We start from the raw sequence: 20,447 nt of genomic DNA, 5'->3' as shown, positions 1-20,447 counted from the left end.
TGAGTTCATGTAAAATGGATAGCAGACTACCCAATCGATTTATTTTTAAATGGCAGAACTATGTAAAACTTCGCTTCGAAACATCGTCCAGGGAAACAAGATTCCAACAAAATGATGATAACAGTATAAACGGTTAATAAATTTACCAACGAAAAAATACGCCTAAAAACTGCTGCCAAACGTTTAGTAAGTAAGCTAATGACGCAGTAACTGGAAAACAATTTAGAACTTTATTTTGTTATGCGTTCGAAATCACATGAAGAAAGAAATAAGAAATTTGGAAAATAGAAAAAACAAACGAAAAATATATTGCTTGCTTTGCAAAAAACGTACATCGAAAAGTGCTTCGCAATGCCCTAAAATAGTTCGAAATATAAATTACACAAGGTGGCGCTAGAAAACAGTGCATCACGAGTTCATCAAACAGAAGGCGAGTAGTGTTATGTCGAGTTGTTAACCAGCCTAAGGCGCGACTTGCAAAATATAAAACCAGGTCTAAGTCCCTACGACCTAGGCTCGGTTAGTTTACCTTAAAGAAATGCCTCAGTAGTAGGGCTGTTATCAAACAAATAATTGTTTGATTATTTGAAATTTTTAATTATTTGAAAATTTATCAAATAATTTTGTATTCGTTTCAAATAATCAAATATTTTTTTCCTATGCAGTACACCTCGATATATGTACAAAATCAATTTATTTGAACACATTGGGGACTTTTTTATGAAATTGCGGTTACACAGAAGCACTTAAACATATGTTTTCAGCCTTATATTAATGTTCATTACCCATTACCCCAAAAATGTTGGACCAAAAAAGCATGATAATTTTTTGTTCATTCCGGTACTAGTTACACCCAGGAATAATTGAAGTTTTTCCAGCAAGTTATTAAAATGGTATAGATCACAATTCAATTCAGCCAGTATCCAAGAAAAAGATGTTGTAATAGCATAAACATACACACGGAATATGTGCATATGGTTTTGCCAAATTAGGGAGAATAATTGAAGCTTGTCTCTATCTGTACTAATTTATTATTTTAAACAGAAAAGAAGATGTAGCCTAGATTTAATGACTAAGAGCTTATAAAATTTGTTTAGTAATTTCAACTATCCTTATTTAATAATGACTCTGGGACTTATATATCCGGTATTGTAAATTATTTGAATTATTTGATTTGAAAGGAAAAAAATATTTGATTATTTGAAAAATTAAAAACCTTTATTTGATAACAGCCCTACTCAGTAGGCCTGTATCGGCCTTAAGTAGATTATACACCCCAACCTGACCGGAAAAGCCTGGTCACACTTATAACTCTAATTCGGGCATTGGGGAATTAATATTGTAGCATTGAAGTTTAGCAATAAAAAGTAAGACACCAGGGATATCTCAAAACATAAATCTTTGTCCAAAAGACTATGTTTATCATTTGCTGGTACCATTGATGACATAAAATCACAACACATTATAAGGCACATTTATGTTTAAACTAAAACCATCACAAACAAAAATGTGCCTTTTGAACTTACGGATTGAATTTGCACCATCAAAAAATAAACACCAATGAAGAACTCGGTCGCAACACGTTTTACATCTTGAAGTTGGAGGATCAAATCCCATTGGGGCAGTTAATAAAAAATGGTAGCTACCATTTCTTTCAGAAACCAAAGTTTGTTGATACAGGTTGCAATTGAATGCAATAATAGATAAACATGTACCTTAGTTTACATGACAAAGATTAAAAAACACAAAATCAGTTAAGGGTAATAATATCAAAAAATGCTAAAAAATTATTTGGATAAAAAGGAAAAACAGTGCATATAAACAAACTTGTACAGATAACAGTTGAAGAATTTTTACTTTCATAAACAATTGAAAGTTGAAACATTTTAATAGATTTTTCAATTTAAATTGGAAATGTAAACAAACACCAACACATTTTAGAGGTTTAGTGCAAAACCTGCTTTTTGTGAAGTTTTTGAAATCACCCAGATGAAATTGACAACCTCAGTTAGGCACCTTTGCAAAAACAATTTATGACCTGAGTCTAACAGGAAATTCCATGTCTTAAATATTGAACAACAGCTGCAACTCCACAAAGAGTCAAGATCCTGATAAAAAATAGAATTTGTTTAATATTGGCAGCATGACAGAATGCAAGTTACCCTTAAATTCAGTTTTATTGCTAATATTTGGGTGCTTTGAAAAATACAACAAAACATTTATAATTTTGTGTGCAAAGTGCAAATATTGCATGCAAAAAACAAACTTGAAATGGTGAAAAAATATTCTCACAACAATCCATACACTGACTAACATTTTTTCACATACCTTGTATTAGCTTGAATGCTCTAAATTTAAGATTTTCGTCTGTCTTCAATTCATTTCTTCCTACTTGTACTATCTTCTTACATTGTTGTACCGTACCTTCCATCTCTCTCTGTGTTATTTTCTTTTGACACAAACTCTGCCCTTTTCTGTCTCATTTTTCTGACAGATCTTTTTCTTTGATGCTTTTTGTACACAGTTTAATTAAACTGTTTTCACTCACTTTACAGCTTACACAAGTGTTAAATCAAATTTGTGTACTTTTTCAAACTGCTGTACATCTAACTTTTAAGTTTGTGTCAAACAGCTAAATCAGTAAACAGATTTGGTACAACAATGTTTGCTTCGTAATAAATAAATATGTTTCCTTCACATCTAGTATATGTTAACAGATAAAAAAAACGATATCTGCAGACCATCTTTTGCTGTGAAGGTTTTAGCTGTACATGTCTGTAAGTTGCACTGGCCAAAACTTACATACTAAACAAATCAATTTTTTGTAACTTATATATATCTGAACATCTTTTGTGCCAATAGTTAAGCACATATACCAAAGCTTTAGATCTACTTACGTTCAGATTGTGTACCCATGGCGGTGGTGTATTCCCGTGACACAACTAAATTCCAACTCTTGAGTTTATCTCCAATTTCATAATTTGTCTCTGTAAGCACATTATATAATATAAAACATAAACTGTTTCTTTGTGTGTTACTAGTGCAATGTAAAAAAATACTACATTAATATCAGCCAATCCATAGCAATGTATTTTTTTCTTCTCTTTGGAAGCTTGCAGTGTTAATCACTGGGGATATTGAGTGAAAGAAACAGATAACACGTCACCACAGCCATATCTACTATAAGTGCACAAGTTTTCACCAGGATTCCAAAATTGTTGTAATTGGATAAAACATAAACTTACCAAATCCTTCTTTTTGAATCCAGTGCAGAAGTGTCTGGTATTGTTTTTCCTGGTTAGCCTCATGGTCTACATTTATATTATGCAATGCGTTGCTATCCATTTCAAATTTGTTCCGAACAATATCATCCCATTGAGGACCATAGTATGTTTTCGCAAAGCCATATAGTAAAAATGCCCGATCACGATCTGCAATACAGAAAAAACATTGTTTTGCTAGAACAGCAATATGTGCATAGAACTTTAAAACGAATTCATTTAAGAGCACACAAAAAGAGCTAGTTTTTATACAGTATCAGTTTTAATGGGTTACATTTTATTTCATCGAGATTTAACTTTCAACAATTTTTACACATTTTTATATTTAACTTTTCTTGCTAGGTTGAATAGTAGGGTAGAAAAGAAGTACTTTTTGCAAGTTTTGATTCAAGTCCACTGTCAACATCACGATTTCTTTCATCTGCATTAAACACTTCGTGTTTCACTTTTTTTATTAACTGTTTTCTGTTAACATCCAACGCACCTAAAAAAATTAGCAAAGTTCAGTTAAATGCCATTTGTTCCAGTTCCCGAAATCATTAATTATTTTTACCAACAAAATATAGCAAATCATGTAAACTTTAAACTTATCTCATTGCAGCTGATCAGAGTATTTTTACACAGTAGTTCTTACAACAGTAAAGAGTGTAAGGATTTGTTCGTTGCTACAAGGACAAAATATGGAGTTTGTGTGCAGCATACACATATATATATATAACTCAACAAAAACATTGGCAAGACAATGTTAGACCAACCATAAATAAACTGGTTACCTACAAAACAGCAGTTACATCAATATTTTATCTTTTTTTTCGTTTTATATTTCGTCTTGCGACAATTAGGTACATTCAACAGTAACCCAATAAAAAGCAAGCCTATTTTTCAAGGACAGTCAGAACATTTTTTACAAATTATTCACAAATCAAGTAATATACCCATTTTCATGACCCATTGATTTAACATTGCATGTTTGGTTGTGTTTTGGTCCATAATTAAATTCTCTGGCATTCCAAGCTTCCGCAGGAACTCCAGCCATTTTTTTCCAACATCTTCAATCAACTGATCAAAAAGTTCATTTCTTTCTCGATTAGTAAGTCTGAAAGGTTAAAAAACTTTGATCCAATAAAGGATTTTAATAAATAATACACACTTTCCAGACAAAGGTACAAAGCAAAATATTATTTACCAAAAGATCCCCCCTTTTTACCTACAACTTCGTGCAAATGGAGATAAAATTGTCACACAACCATACTCAGACTTGCCTTTACAACAAGTAAAAACAGAAAAACAAGTTGTAAAGTTGAAAAACGTTCAGCACAAAGTCAGTGCTGTATAATATTTTTTTCTAACCACAGAAAGTAAAAGCAAATATTACCATTTGACAGTAAATGATAAAAATGGCAAATGAAGTTGAACTACCCAAACTACATTTCAATAAATTTCTGTTTCACCCTGCCGCTGTAAATAATTTTTATCATTTTTCGATTTATAGTGGCTTGCAGTGCTCATTAAAATTGTTCTTTTGTGGCAAAGATGGGAAAACCACTGAGGCAATCTGGGAAGCAATACAGACTGAAAAGCTGTAGACCATATGCACCTGTTTTAAAAAATTCATAACAATTTATAACAAGCAAGTGCTGCTACAGATTACAAAATGAAAAAGGCAAAAAGTTTTCCTTGGGAAACCAATACCAGTTTCAATTATAAAGATATAAATGGAACTCCAAAATACAATAATCTGTTTGAATAAAGGCAAAAGGATGCACACAAAGTGTCATTAATTGGTACCATTATATAACATTCCATACTATAAAAAAGAATAAATACGAATTGCATTAAAAACTCCTAACATTTTGCAGTTGTTATAATCCTAAAAGATGAAACTTACACATTAGTCATGATGACTCCAAAGAATTCCCCAGTTGAAAACACCTTATTCCACTTACTGACAAAAAAACTATCAATATAGATAAATTAAAATTACACCTAAATAAACAACAAGATTTTAAACTTACATATTCGTTTAAATTAAACATTATGAAAAGATTTGCTGTCTGTGACATGATTACACATACAGTCCATTACAATACAGCAGGTAAGTTAAATCACCTATACCAATACACTTAATTGAAAAAATAAAAATAATTGAGTCAATAAGTTTATGCCACCCAATGTCAAGAAACTACATTTCAGGCCAAAAAAAAAACCAATAGACCACTAAAATTCCAAAAAGGCACATTTTAAGTAAAGAAAAAAGTTCACATAGCATAAAGTTGCATTGCATACACTTTGAAGACACAATGAACAAACATCATATCTTTTAATAGGACAACACCAAATTGGTCATTTAAAGACACAATTTTAACAAAAAAATAGGCTTTACCCAAATATGAGGATGGAAGAAAGACTGTAATTGCGCAGCACTTAAGAGTCAATAAAAGTTTTGGCTATGTTTACAAACAATGGTGGAAATAGATAAAATTTTATGACAGTAATTTTAAGAACCATAGTTTTTGGAATAGTTAAACAAAATCAAGCCAAAATCGCTCAGTATTAGCAATCCTACAGATAGGTGGTGAAACAAAACATTGATATAGACACATAAGATCAAGTAGTTTTTCAAACACGACTTTTTCAATGTAAGCACACAAAAAATTTGGTCAAAGATGGAACTTTTCTTTTTAAACAATACAAAAAAAAGTATCAAATATATTTGACATCATAATAGCTAAAATACGCTTGAAAAGCAACAGGGTTTACAAGAGGTGCTGTTGAGTGTTAGAGTTTGATATAGAACAAAAAACATCACATGTCACATATAAAAACAAATGGTGAAATCATATTTCGGTTAAAAACAAAAAAATAGAAAAAGTTAAGCCTGTATGAGGTTTACCCCCTAAAAAAACAAAAGAATACAATTATCTGAAAATATTTATGCCGTATAATACACTTCTAAAGACTTGATTTTGTGACAAGCAAACAAAGGAAAACTTTTAAAAACTACTATGTTTACAAAAGTTTGTGCATATTGCTGGTTAACCATTATATCAAAAGTATAAGCTGACTGCTTAAACAACACACTTGAAAAACCCATATAAAATAATTTAATTTGTAAAATTAACTGCATAGACTTCAGAAATTACAAACTGGAACATTGCTGCAAGAGGTTTGTTTCTGTAGAAACACACCAATGTCCTGAAAATACAAAAACAAATGGTAGGTTAAAAATATGCATATCAGCACAACAAACCATACAGTAACAAAACATGTTTGAACCCAAAACATAGTCTAGGTAAATGCAGTACACCAGAAAATCTGATGGCCAGTACGGCTGTTAATCTATTAGCAGACTTTAGCTTAAACCATACTTTAAGCAAAATGTATATGCTCATAGTATAAATCCTGATGGTATCAAAGCACTGACAAGTTGACACAGCATGGTTAGTAAACCTGCATTAATCCCTTGCTGCAAAGAACCCTGAAGAAGAATAAATCCCCATTTGAAGAACCCTGCGTTAAATAGTCAAACAAATCGTTGTGCACAATTGAAACGAACAGTGTTAAAAAAATAAATCACCCACAAAAACAAGGAATCTTCACATAAATAAACAGATACATAACCTTGGTTGGCATTATTCTTAATCTTCTTCTGCAGACTCGTTATGTATCATTATGTATCTTGCATCTGCAGGCTCATAATGTATGTTTTAACCATAGTTTTTTTTACATTCTGTTTTTGTCTCTGAGTAGCTTTTACATAGCTTTGCTCCTTAGTCAAGGTTGTTAATATTGTTTACTACAATGTTCTTGGTCCCTCCTGTCTTCTTTTTTCTAAATTGTTTTTCTGTATTAGTCCCTTTTAACTTTCCTTCCGTTGTATTTTTATTCTTTATAAAACACTTCAACAAACATAACAACTTTGTTGACAGTATTGTTTTTCCTCTTAACCATGCCACACAAATAGCCCACCTAGCTGCCACAACTGGAGTTGCTAATAGTTAACTTAATTATGTGTCAGTATGCCAACACTAAGCACCTAGCTTATGATTCAAGTACCGCATAAATATTATGCAAAAAGGTTCTAAATATTATGCTAAAAAAATTATCAAAAAAGAAAAGAACACAAGCAAATATGTTTTAAAACTTACGGGCATGCAAAAAAAGTACAAAATATCTAATCTTCTATTTCCAGCGAAAAATAAAGCTAACATGCACAAGTATGTACTTACATTCCTGTTCGGCCCCTTCACGGTTAACATATGCATTAGGGTGCAACAATTTCAAGTCTATTAATGCACGCTCTATTTCAACATTGCTCCCTGCAAACAAAGTAGGTCAATGATTAGAAAACATGACTTCGTTTTTGCAGCAAATTTATGTACTATATTCATTATGTACAATTTGCAATGCTTACAATGATGAAGGAGATTATATATATTGCAATAAAAATACGTTTTTGTTTGTGAGTGTTGCGCAGATGTGTGTAATGAGTGTATGCAGGTGTGTCATTATTTGGTAATTTTGCTTAAAAAGTAAATATTTAAAAATACCATGCCATTTCCAGGAAATTAACTAATACCAAGGTACACAACAAAGTATTAAGTTTTCACACTAGGTATTTACTAGAAGCAACTATGTAGTGATCATACCATAGCAACTTAATTTGCTTGCTTGTAGAAAGCTAAAATGAGCTAGAACACCAGTTTTTAAACAAAGATAATTATCTATGACATGCGGTAAATAAAGGAAAAAACATGTATTCTTGTAAACTACAATATAGCCAAATATGGATGTACTTGAATTACTGTGCTTTATCTACTAAGCTACGTAGATGGGACAATTAAAGCCATGGCATATTTATTTTATAATACAAAGTGTAGCCCAGGGGTCGGCAACCCCTGGCATGCATGCCAAGGTTGGAACGGGAGGTTGTTTTTCATGGTACGCCAACCGATTTGCGTGTTTATGTTAAAGTAACATCTTAACCTGTTACACTGCTTTTTATAGTTTTTATCATGCCATTGTCTTAAAATTCAGACTTACATGCACAAAACATAATGTTTTCTCTTTTTTATTGATACCTGCTGACACAAGCCACACTATTATTTAGAAAAACGTTGGCATGCAAGGTCATTAATACATGAAAATAACAAGTAAATTGGCAAGCGTCGCCTTAAAGGTTGCCGACCCCAGGAGTAGCCAAACACATAACAAGGTTACATATAACACTCACTAAAACCCTTTTTCTGGACCCAGTAAGCAAGCACCATGTATCGATTTTCTTGACTGGTTTTGTGATCTTCACAAATATCAAACAAAACACTGTCACGAATCTTCAATTCTCGCCGAGCGATCTCCTTCCAACTCTTACCATAGAAGTTGTCCATAACAGAATAAAGCAAAAATGCTCGATCACGACCTATAACAGAAAAAAGCAGTTAAAACACTGAAAGGATACCAGAAAACTATGGCAGACAAAAGACTAATTGAAATAAAAACTATTTCTGCCAAACCTGGAACTGTTTAGGAACAATATACACTCACTTTAAAATGAATTTAATCATAAACAAAGGTACCATATAACTGGTGTATATAGAATACATGATGCAGTCAATTCAACAATCTCTGTTGTCATCATCAGTTCAGGTTGTCCACCGAGCCGATGGTTAGTTACAAATATTCAATTAAAGTGTCTTCTAAAGGTCTGCTGCTAAACCTCCAATGCTTGGCATAATGTCTGTCTTCCAGTAACTAACTCCACAGTATTTGTGACTGTGGCAATTTAACAAGTGCATCACTGCTTCAGAAAGGTGTTTTCGCCCTTTAGTGTTTTTAGCACTGAGGTTTCGTTAAAATTATTTTTGGTGTTGTCATTAGGAATTTAGGATAATAGATAATAATAGGACCTGATGCCACCACTTGACACCTCAGCAATTCTAAGCTGTAGACAGCGCAAAACTTTTTGGCATAACAGGTTTTTAAATTTCAGGTCTGTTTTTACACTTGGAAGAAGGCATTTACTGCTGTACATGTCATTTTAAATTATTGAATAAAATAGGCAATGAAACAACTACTGACTAGCAGACATGAATTTTATAGCATAATTTCCCAGAGTAAATGGGAATAGATGTCATTGGGGAAGTTTATAAATTTAAGTTACAGTATATGCCCCTAATCACATCATAAGGACAGACTCAGACCATTTCATGTTTATTCAGTTTTCATTTTGAAATGATCTGTTTTAGAAGACCAGAAATGTAACTGACGGGCTGTAAGAGGGAGCACAATATTGGATCCAGGAAAAGTAAAAGGGGGTTGGGAAAAAATTTTAAACTTGCAATAATGCTATCGAATTCTTTTGAAGTGCTACATCATCTTTTATGTTTCAAATTGCTGCAAATCAAGGCTAGTTTCGCAGTCCATATGTTTCAATCAAAGTAGATATAAATCAGATATGACAGACACCTTTAGTTATGACTAAATTCAGTTAAAAGTTGCATAAAACTTACAATGGTTCAACCTATAAAACTTATTCTAACTTGAATATTGTTACAAAAATGACTAAGACAGGTAAATAATATTAGGACAAAAACACTATGTACCAAAAGCATGTCACAATCCATAATGATTTTTATTCAGACACTTTTAAATAATCAGTGTTCAATAGTTGTTTAGAGTGTTACATAAAAAGTAGCTGAATCTTCTTTATTAAATACATAAACCAGGTGTCGGCAACACCTGACATGCGTTGGCACGCGAGGTGGTTTTTCATGGCATCCCAACCGATTGGCGTGTTTATATTGAAGTAACAATTGCTTGCTTATAGTTTTAATGTCACACTGCTTGTTTATAGTTTTTATTATGCCATTGTCTTAAAATTCACCCTTACATGCACAAAACACTTTGCTTTCTCTTTAATATTAATATCTGCTGACACGAACCACTACTATTTGAAAAAGCGTTGGCACGCGAGGGCTTAACACATGGAAATAAAAGTAAATTGGCATGTGCCGCCTAAAAAATTGCAGACACCTGACATAAACAAATCAACAAATAAATAAAGAGCCATATGACACCTACTTTGTGCAAGTTTTTCTGGAAGGCTTCTATCAACCTCACATTTTCTTGGTTCCTCTGGATTTAAAACCTCATGTCTTACTTTGCGCATTAGAACAACTTTTTCAGCAGTGAGTGTCCCTGTCCAAACATATTTGCAAATCAGTTAAACTTAAAAGACATTGTCAATACGTGGTTGCTTTTCAAATTTATACCACAACCACATAAACTTGTGTAACAACGTACCAATTTTCATAACCCATTGACATAACACAGCATGTTTGTCAGTTTTACTGTCTGGTTGTGTTGGCATATCAGATTCTGGCATTCCAAGTTTTCTCAAATATTCATGCCACATGCCACCAATAGTGGAAATTAAATTCGCAAATACCTCATTTTTTTCTGCATTAGTAAGTCTGAAAAAATCACAGTCAGTGTTTTTTTTAAGGTGTTTTGGGGGAACGAAACGGTCCCCCAAATTTTTCCAGCGGTTTCCCAAATAAGCAAATATGGCTATTTTTTGGTATTTAAATGAAACACTTGCGGTCTCTTAAAACTACTTAGCGGTCACCCAAACCAAACCTTAAAAAAAACTGATCACAGTATAGAGCAGGGGTGTGCAACATTTTTCATAGGTGGGCTGTATAACCAATTTCTGACCTCAAGCGATGGCCACATAACTTTTTTTCATGTGCACAATAAATTCGAAATTCTTCCAAAAGCATCAACCAATTTATTTTCTACAACATATAAAGTTTTGGCGCAACGCTGGCTTTCGCAACAAAGTAATTGTTTACAAGACAAAGGGAATTGTTACGTCACATGCAGTGAAGTAGGCTACTTGTTGTAACTGCTGTATGATCCACTAGTTGGAAAACGCTAATTTAGCTTATATTGTTACATATAGTATAGCAACTTAGGAGATTTACTAAAAACTAGTGGAAAATTTTGCCAAATTCTTAGAAGAATTGCATTTTTTATCTATATCAGTGTGTTGGTGGGGGCCACACTAAAAAGCTTGGCAGGCCGGACTGTGGCCCGCGGGCCGTATGTTGCACTCCCCTGGTATAGAGCATTAATCACTTTAATAACCTTAGCACAAACTCATAGGTCAACTTTTATCATTGACATTAGAGCAGTGGTTCCCTACCAATAGTATATATGTGTACCACTAGCAAGACAGCATTCCCGGTGGTCTGTGAACAGCTATCAGCACTTAGTTATTCTGTTACTGAAACACATTGTTGTATCACTTACAATCTGGTGCAAAAGTAGGACGCTAGTAACTTTTTGTACACAAAACGTTTTTTCTTCGATTATGCACTCACCAATAAACTAGTGTCTAGGGAATTTAGGTGTACAGAAAGTGCAAAAAGTACATTGGAAAGCAAGAACTTACAAATGGTGCATTAGTATGCTAAGCTCTTCATTGTACTACACTTTTAGATTCAGTATGTATATAACAGTTTCTGCTTGAAAACAGGGTGTGTAACCTTAAAACTGGTACCACAAAAAAGTTAGGAAACCACTGTATTAGAGATCATAAACAGCTTTATCAAAATAACCACAGTTTTAGAAGTGCTTTATATATTAGCCAACATGCACAGTTACACTTAACTTTATAAAAACTATTTGCCCTTTTGGTAGTCAACACAAAAACTTTGCCACAAAAAAACTGATGTAATGGAATGAGGTATAACACAAATATACTTGAGAAAAAAGTAAACAGAAAACTTACTGGCGGTTGGGGTCTTCGTTTTCAGTCATTTTCCATGAAAAAACAGTAGTTTAGTGGGATTGGTAAATGCCTGAATGGTCAAAGATAGTTCAATGACAACTGACATAAGAGTGTCTGGAAACTTTACGGAGATCTGTTAAACTCACATTAAACATATAACTGTAACATGTTTGTAAAAAAACTTCTGAACAAAAGAAAACACTTTTGTTACTACCAGTGCTTTTACTTTTACTCTACAGAACACAAAAGGTTTATTTGAGAACACTAATATTGATGCACCCTTATCCCTTATATCACTTGGTGCACCTTAACATGGATTAGTACATTTTTTTCGCTTGGTGCACCTTTATGCCACTTGGCGCACCTATTATATCGACAGGTAAAAATGCACCTAGCCGTAGACAGGTACACCAAGCGATTTAAAGGTACATCGAGCGATATGAAGGTGCACCAAGCAATATTAGACCTAGAGTGATATTAATTTGCACCAAGCAAACCAATATTCAAAGTAATACATGCGGTCCTGTTTATTTTAGATGTACAGCCGGCTCGGAGACAAATCAGCAATTCAACACAATACAGCTCGAGCTGTTTGCTTTTTTAGGAAAGAGGAACTACCGTAACAAATACCATTAACAAATTGAGAATATGATTGCAACTTTAATTGTAGTGAAGCTGAATAAAATCACTAAAATTATTTTATGTTATTACTATTGTAATCGAAATGCAAACAAACAAAAACAAAAAGTATGTGCAAACAAATCGTTTCGTTGTTGCTAGTTTTTATTTTTTTAAATGTTTTTTTTTCACGGGGTTCGAATCCAGGACACTCCCGGGGACGAATCCCGATTAAGGTTTTTTTTATGTCTGTATGTGGGTCAGGCGCGCCAGACCATTCGGCCAAGTTCCTGCCCTCGTTGTTGCTAGTTGCCCCAAACATTTTTCCCGCGCATTTCTTCCGCCACTAGTGGTAATGATGTTACTGTAAGGCACATTGCAGACGACTCAAAATCAAATGTGGTCTAAACAAGAAAATATGAACAAATGGTAAGCATTTTTTATATGAGCGGAGCAATTGCTAGGATTAAGCTCATTTAACACCAACCTTTCTTAAAGAGAAAAACTGATAGACTATCCGTCCATAATAGCCTAGCTAGTAGGCTGGCTACTTTTTCAATAGAAACGCTTGCAGTATTATATGGTTTAGGTTCGGGTTTACTACCTACTGTTTTTAGGGGGTTCTGGTTCGGTTCAGATTGTTTTAAACAAACTATTTTAGGGTTCGGGTTAATGTCCGTTTCAAACCGAATTGCGTTTTTTAAACCGGGTAAAGTTCGATTTTGTATGTTTTAATTCTGCTCTTAGCCTACATACCGTACACAGCCTTATCAAACTCAAAATGAATGTCAGCTGTGCAGTGTGAACTTCGCGACGTATTGTTTTTTTAGTTTGACTAGGTTCCCGGAAAAAAATGAGTTGGAAACCTCTGACCAATGATAGCCTATCAAGACAAGGTAGAAAAAGCAGGATTAGATTTAGAAGCTTTCGCCACCTTTCATGTACATTTCACTATATCATTACAAACACTTTATAATACGGCGTAGGTGTAGCTGCAGCGCGTTCAGCTGTTATTAACAAGTGTGCCACACTTTCTTGGGCTCCATAACGTTTTAACGTTGCGCAGCTATTTCAAGCGAAATAAACTCAACGCACGGTTCCAAACCCTTTGTCTTTTACCTGAGTGAAACTGGCCAACAATCGCTATTGCTCCAAAACTAAAAAAGATACGATACCAAATTTTGGCACAATATTCTACGCATTTAAAGCTTTTCAGCGCACAAACGTTTGAAAACAAATATTTTCCAGTTATTAATATGCATATTTTGGAATTTGTATTCATCGATATGAACGTCATAACGCCAGGGGTACTCTACAAAATGGGCTTACATGCACACCACTTGGGTGATAAACAGTGGTGGGGTTCAAATTTTTTGTCAGTCGGTTCTTTCACAAAAGTCACATTTTTTAGCCGGTTCTGTTACAAAAAGTTCATTGACAGTAACCAGTAGGCTAATGCTAACCAGTTCGCTAATCTCATAAACTTTCGTGAGACCCTTCTAAAGAACCTGTGCGAACCGGCTGAATCCCACCACTGGTAAAAAACAAATAGCACAACTGTTTCATCTAAATACATTGAATATTTCCCGCCAAAGTACATATGCAAACAACACAAGGAATAAGAAACAGGAAGAAAGTAGAAGGGTGACATGGCACATTTTGTCGTTGCGCATACACTACAACTCATTTTAAAACATTAATATATTTCCTTCGCTTATTTTATGTTGAGTCCAATATTAGCAAACGTCTTTTATAACCTTAGTTGTTTCCGCAAGCAGAAACTCATGGGTCCCCACACATGCAAGGTGCAAAATAATGCATTTCAAGAGATAACCATGTGAAAGTCGGGTGTTGTAAGGTAAAACACAGTGATCGGCACTGGGCTTTAATAATAATACTATGTAGATCACAGACTATACAAGTTAGATTCACCCCAGATATTGTATGCTCTATTTAACGTTCTTTTTAAAGAAAAGGAGTAAATAGTGGTATAATGGGGTAAAACAAAAAATAGACACCTACAACTAGCAAATTTACAAGCTGTCCAATTTTCATTAAATTTAAACATTGTTAAAAGTGTCACTCATTTTAGGGGCCAGCTGGAATTGTGGTACTAAAACACAACAATTGAGGACTTAAAATAGTATGTTCAATAAACTTTGCAAATTTCATTTAATTCTGACGTTTTTTAAACGATCACTTATTTTAGTTGACAAACTTTGGAAAGAAAAATAACATTTTAGGGGGTTAGCGGGGTAAATACTGGGGTTATCAACACAAGCAAGGTGGAATGCACATCTACATAACTATATCTGTGGAAGTTTCAGCCAAATCCATGAAACATTTTATGGCAATACGAGTCGGGCAAGCTTTGGGGAAAAAAACAATTTAGGGGGCTAGCAGCGTAAATGCTGGGGTGATCAACACAAACAAAGTGGGATTCACATCCACATAACAAAATCTACCATCTGTGTAAGTTTCATCCAAATCCATCAAACATTTGACAGCAAAACGAGTGGGACAAACTTTCAGGAAACAAAAAGAAAAAACGATTAGAGTAAAATCAATATGTGTCCCCTTCAGGGAAAGGGACCCATGTATATTATAATTAAAAGTTTTGGTATAGACCCATAAAAATAACCAATAAAACTGTAATATACAAAAAAGATATGCTTATATCAGCAAAATAACACAGAAGGTATGCTTTTACCAGTACATTGAACATAGAAAATTAAACCATCACAGTGCTTTACATACATCATCATTTAACATTGTCTTGCTGCCAACAACCAAGTCAATAAGGTTTAAGACTATGAGTAAACTTTAATCTCGACATAGCTGATGTTAATTATTATTCATCGAATGTAGAGTTGAACTTCTTTCAGCAATGCATTAAACTCTTCCTCAAACGGATGTTTAGTAAAATCAAAGTACTTTAGGTCTTCCATGATCAAGTCTAAGAAACAGTCAAATAAAGTCTGCTGTAAACATTTACTTTATTGTGATTCATTTTAGTTTAACAAATGTTTTGTCAAACAAATTCTACCTTATTGTTTTAGTTTGTTATTCAAAACAAGTTGCCCTTAAGGCAGGATTGCTGCATGAATTTCTTTATTGTAGGTATTTTATCATGCCAGTTATAATAACAAGTCGACTGTATCTGTTTGCTGTTTAATCAACAAAATTATACAGTACATGGTAGGTTTTGAATCCTGTTTGTCAATTTCATACAAGCTATTATAATTACCTAACCATTCGTCAGGCTTAAAACCTTCTTCTACTTTGATAGGAATAATATGTTTTTTCTGTTTTGAAGCAGCAACTGCCTCCTTTCTACAGTTGTCGCTCTCTTGATATGCCTTGGAAATAAACATTAAAAAAATGTGGCATTGCTTCACAGCGTCTGCCATAGAGGAATACAATCGGCCATGGATATTTTCTTCATCAATCCAAATTCTAAAATTAAGATCAGGGCTCTTGGTGATGCGCAATGCAATCTGCAAAAAAAGGACAACATTGAATACTTGAGTTTAATAAAACAAAAAAAAGTATTTGATTGATTGAGTCAAATACTAATGTTTTGCTGGAAAGGTTTTAGTACTTTTGGCTACTTTGTAAGCCAAATCATGACAAAGTCATTTAAATCATGTGGCCAAGAAAGGTTTTTTTAAAACTTTTACCTGTCTAGGGATTGTAGAAAGTTGGTGTGCATAGCTGAACATTAGGCAGCACTCTACAGGAGGATTCTAAAAATCAATTAGTCATGATTAAAAAACTGAAAAGAGTTCACCAAAAAGTAGATATACCTGCAGTGATGGTTGTGAGGGGTTCACTGCAAATAAAACATACTAGGTCTGAAGACTTCATAAAACTCTATGTAAGGTATGTAGGTATATGTAAAGATTAGTTTACCTTTTAACTATGTTTTTTGTACTTTAAAATGCCAATTTTGCTCTGAAGTTAAACCTATTGACTTAAATACAAGTGTTGTAAAAATTTGTTTTTTCAAGAAAAATCTATAACAACGTTTAACAATAAAAGAATGGAAATGCTGCATTGTTGGTTTAATGTATTAATAAATTATACAAGTTGTGTTTTTTTCAAACTAATATACCAAACTATCATATAATTCTTTGACATAGTTGTTTAGACATGAAAATAATGAATTGTGCACCTGCAGAAACATTGCAAGTCACAGGACCTTCAGATATTGATCCATCCACATGATCTGAAAAGAAAAAGAACTTAGCTTTAGGTTATGTATAACATGTTCAACAGGCCTGGCATACTATGATTTTGACCATGTCATCATCGCTGGTCTAAATGCTTCAAGGATTATTCAAGTGATCAACATATGTTCATGTTTGTTAGAAAAAGTATCAAAAAGTTTTTTACCTTCTTGTCTGGAACCATTCTCTGTTTGCACAGGTTGAAAAATAAAATCGAATTCATCAGGAACATAGGCATTTAAGTGCCTAAAGCCATGGGCAATTTCATGCACAGTATCTGGAATATATACATATATATATATGACCCTGAAGGTGGGTTGGACAAACACCTATGCAGAAATAATTTATTGTGTAGGCTGGAGCATATTGCAATGCATGTGTCATAATTGGTCAGCCCTGCACAAAAGTGTTCAGCAGTCAGTTCTAAAGTAAAAAAATAATTATTTTACAACTACACATCGCCACCAGCACAAATAAATAATACAAGACACAATAGTTTTTAAATAGGAGCAAAGGTTAACACCTTAAATAGGGCAAGCTTAACCAAAATTAAAGCAGGCTGATAATTACAATAAGAACAGTAAAACAGTATATATTTTTGAAATCATAAAATCCCCCGAAAGATAGCAACAAAAATGTACTTTCAAAGAAAATTATGTAAGCAGTGCTGTTGTCTGGATTAGCGTCTATGTTTACTTACTTTTATTTGTTTGTTTGCACCAAGTCAACACCATCTGAAACTTTTGTTCACTAGTGTTTTGGTAATAATCATTTTTGATTTGTTGAATATTATCTTCAGTTAATTCCATTTTTCCTCTAACAATTCCCAAAAAGACAGCATCAGCACAGTAAAACTTGACAAACAGGTATATAAGCCATGCTTTGTCCCGATCTGGAGTATACAATAGTGTCGAATTAAACACAAAAACATACACAGATAACTGATGAAAAGTTGCATTGGACTGATTATTAACTTAATTTTGTCAGTTCGGTTATTTGCAACTGGACTTTTCTAAAGCACATAAAATCATTAAAAACACTATTCACCAGTGGTTCCCAACCTAAGGTTCGCGGACCCCCAAGGGGCTGTGAGATGGTTTTAGGGGGTCCTTGGAGGCAAACATTTTAGTACCATTTACCAACAGTAAAAAATGTGTAAGTGTTTGACCCGTTTTTACTTACCTGCATACAAGTGCAGACTGTTAATTAAACCTTCGGGTCAGGAAAAATTACTTTTTTGTGATTGTTAGTCCCATTGTGACATCACAACACACATGAACAATGGAATTTATAATGCTTTGTTTCAACCTTCGTACACTAGAATATATATATCTCTTTGTTGCTACAGTAAAAAATTAAGGAGTGTGAAGGTTGAGCAAAAATGCTACCCAAAAAGTACAGTAACATATTATGAAAGAAACGAAAAACATAAAGACTTAAGAAAAGTTACCTTGGGGGTCATCTGGCATCTAAAATTTATAAAAGGGGTCTGTGACTACAAAAAGGTTGGGAACCACTGCTATACACAGACTTGAAATCATTCTTAGCCAAGTTAAAGTTTAACCCCTATGTTTGCATTGGCCAAAATCATGAGGATCAATGGCAAAACTTTGCTAGTGTTGTGTTGAAATGTTGTCCCCTGGTACAAAAACTTATGAACAAACCCCAAAAATGCATTTTTACAAAGACTTTAAATCACAGCTTTTATTGATACTGGTGGTATATATAAGTACCAAAGATTGGGAAACAGTGGTTTGGAGTAAAACACATTTTAGCACATATTTATGTCCCGTAACATTTAGCGACAGTCATTGTAAAAAATAGAAGCATGTTTGATTTGATATAGTATTTGCTTTGACACAGTCACATCAGTGGGTGAGTATTATTTTCACTAGATCCTTTTTAACAATGTTTGGGGTGCCTAAAAACATTTGCTACAAATTGAAAACATTGAAAACTTTTAAATTATGTACAGCCGACTAAGAAAGTCTTACTAGCTAAAAGTTTTACTGGCAGGTGATTGTCCAGGCCTGTGACTCTGGGACCATACAATTCCCTTTTAACCTCATTCAGTATTTTTTTCTGGTTGTCATTGAAATTTCCTAAAAATATACTGGTAAACCTCTACAGAGAGGGAGAGCAAGTACAATATCACACATTATTACCAATGTAGTTGCTCCAAGTAATAAGCATTTTGTGTTTCTTTTCACTGATTACTTCCTGTAGCTCCCATGCATTTTGAATATCGGGTTCTGAAAGTCCTAGTTTTCTCACATACTCAAACCATTGTTTGATACCGACATCTTCAATTACTTGTTGAAAACAATCTCTCCTCTGTGTTTCAGACCTTTGTTTGTAAACAAATATATTAACAAGTAGGCCTAAAGTAACACAATACTTATGACGATTCCCTGCTGGATGGTATGCACATGAAATGTTGAGTTGTGCAGTCAATCAAATTTCTTATATTATGTAGTTAAATGCAATGTTAGGTACAAGTACAACCTTGCTTTGAAATGCGCAAACAAAATAACTAAAAGTTTAAAACAATGAAAAATTTAAAAAACTATTGACTAACAAAGCAGGCATATCATGCTTACATATTTTCCAACTTGATTGTTTAACGTTGATACATAATGATCAAATTGACGAGTGCTACTCAGTTTCAGCAACTGCCTTATACAAGGACATTGGTAAACACTAAACAAATGTCAGAATAAAACCTAACGGAGGAACTACTAAACAAGGCGAAAACCCTACATCGTTTCATAAATACCGTATTTACTCGATTGTAAGCCGCGGCTTACATTGTTTTTTAACCACCGTCATTTCGCCGAAATGAGAATTCGAGTTTTTTTGTGGAAATGTATGTGGTTTATCCGTTTACCATATACATGTTTCGAAATGTTTTTTTTTTTTTATCGACAATCAGGCGGCAGTCCGATAACTGAAAATTTAACAAAATGTTTATTTGGAAAAAAGCGTTTTTTTTGTTCGGGACAAATTTATTTAAGTTTAAAACCTTATGGCCATGCTTTTTAGCTGAATTTATTTTATCTTTAACTTTTAAGTGGCTAATCAGGAATACTAAAGTAAAACTTATTTGTATTACGAATTCTACCTTAAAGTTTGCAACTTTAACTAGGACTTTCCAACCACGCCCAGGAGGCAGTCCTTGCGGTGGTCGTTCGGTTTTTTTGTTAACCCAGGACCTTTGCCAATAGCCGTATTTTACCTGGGCCTAGAGCAGGGGTCTCAAACACGCGGCCCGCGGGCCGCATGCGGCCCTCCAAGGTTTTTTGTGCGGCCCGCGAAGGAACTTTTAGAAGTTATGTGTTTTACTCGGGCGGAATACCTAGTAAAACTAGTGAGTTTACATGATATATTCATTCTCTGATAGCAGTATTTGCAACGTTTAAATGGCATAATCGAAATAGTCCTTCTTTAGAATCAGCAATTGCGATTGTTGCGTCACTGTTATTGTGGTGTCACTGTATGCCATTGTTTCCACACAAAGCAACAGGG

At 33.8% G+C, this 20,447-nt stretch overlaps 2 protein-coding genes across 6 annotated transcripts; both read right to left on the bottom strand.

Moving 5' to 3' along the window:
- Positions 1–211: 211 nt before the first annotated feature.
- LOC145229478 (uncharacterized) lies at positions 212–12,287 on the bottom strand. 4 transcript variants are annotated; one of them, XM_080094819.1, is made up of 7 exons: positions 6,903–7,112; positions 5,170–6,476; positions 4,217–4,377; positions 3,652–3,765; positions 3,246–3,431; positions 2,898–2,987; positions 212–2,108 (listed from the first exon to the last, which is right to left on the bottom strand). In XM_080094819.1, exons 2-7 carry the CDS (start codon positions 5,178–5,180, stop codon positions 2,101–2,103), a joined length of 570 nt encoding a protein of 189 aa, XP_079950945.1. In that variant the 5' UTR covers positions 5,181–6,476; positions 6,903–7,112; the 3' UTR covers positions 212–2,100. The 4 variants fall into 4 exon arrangements, 3 of the variants coding, with proteins under 3 accessions (XP_079950945.1, XP_079950944.1, XP_079950943.1); XR_013860456.1 differs by lacking the exons at positions 212–2,108; positions 2,898–2,987; positions 3,246–3,431; positions 3,652–3,765; positions 4,217–4,377 and adding exons at positions 7,511–7,600; positions 8,515–8,700; positions 10,362–10,478; positions 10,584–10,753; positions 12,076–12,286 and having other exon boundaries at positions 5,268–6,476; XM_080094818.1 differs by lacking the exons at positions 212–2,108; positions 2,898–2,987; positions 3,246–3,431; ... (1 more) ...; positions 4,217–4,377; positions 6,903–7,112 and adding exons at positions 7,511–7,600; positions 8,515–8,700; positions 10,362–10,478; positions 10,584–10,753; positions 12,076–12,286 and having other exon boundaries at positions 5,268–6,476.
- A 1,966-nt stretch (positions 12,288–14,253) lies between these two features.
- On the bottom strand, positions 14,254–19,753 carry LOC145230118 (uncharacterized). 2 transcript variants are annotated; one of them, XM_080095496.1, is made up of 10 exons: positions 19,523–19,751; positions 19,088–19,269; positions 18,917–19,024; positions 17,623–17,814; positions 17,089–17,199; positions 16,868–16,921; positions 16,500–16,525; positions 16,374–16,439; positions 15,941–16,190; positions 14,254–15,649 (listed from the first exon to the last, which is right to left on the bottom strand). In XM_080095496.1, coding segments are annotated over exons 1-10 (1,092 nt in total). In that variant the 5' UTR covers positions 19,525–19,751; the 3' UTR covers positions 14,254–15,548. The 2 variants fall into 2 exon arrangements, with proteins under 2 accessions (XP_079951622.1, XP_079951623.1); XM_080095497.1 differs by lacking the exon at positions 18,917–19,024 and having other exon boundaries at positions 19,523–19,753.
- Positions 19,754–20,447: the final 694 nt, after the last annotated feature.

Source organism: Phallusia mammillata, chromosome 5, assembly GCF_965637545.1.
Source record: "Phallusia mammillata chromosome 5, kaPhaMamm4.hap1.1, whole genome shotgun sequence".
NCBI classification, from domain to species: Eukaryota; Metazoa; Chordata; class Ascidiacea; order Phlebobranchia; family Ascidiidae; genus Phallusia; species Phallusia mammillata.
The sequence above is the reverse complement of the archived record's forward strand: the minus strand, read 5'-3'. Positions and strand labels throughout refer to the sequence as shown.

Bases quoted from the DNA above. Each gene is read 5' to 3' on its own strand.
- LOC145229478 (XM_080094817.1), bottom strand. From the start codon at position 12,104: ATGACTGAAAACGAAGACCCCAACCGCCA. The intron at 10,754-12,075 runs GTAAGTTTTCTG...TGATTTTTTCAG, and splicing joins AACGAAGACCCCAACCGCCA to ACTTACTAATGCAGAAAAAA. The intron at 6,792-7,510 runs GTAAGTACATAC...TATTTAACGCAG, and splicing joins TGAAGGGGCCGAACAGGAAT to GGTTCTTCAAATGGGGATTT.
- LOC145230118 (XM_080095496.1), bottom strand. The intron at 19,025-19,087 runs GTAATAATGTGT...GTATATTTTTAG, and splicing joins TACTTGGAGCAACTACATTG to GAAATTTCAATGACAACCAG. The intron at 17,815-18,916 runs GTAAGACTTTCT...TGTATACTCCAG, and splicing joins GCCAGTAAAACTTTTAGCTA to ATCGGGACAAAGCATGGCTT.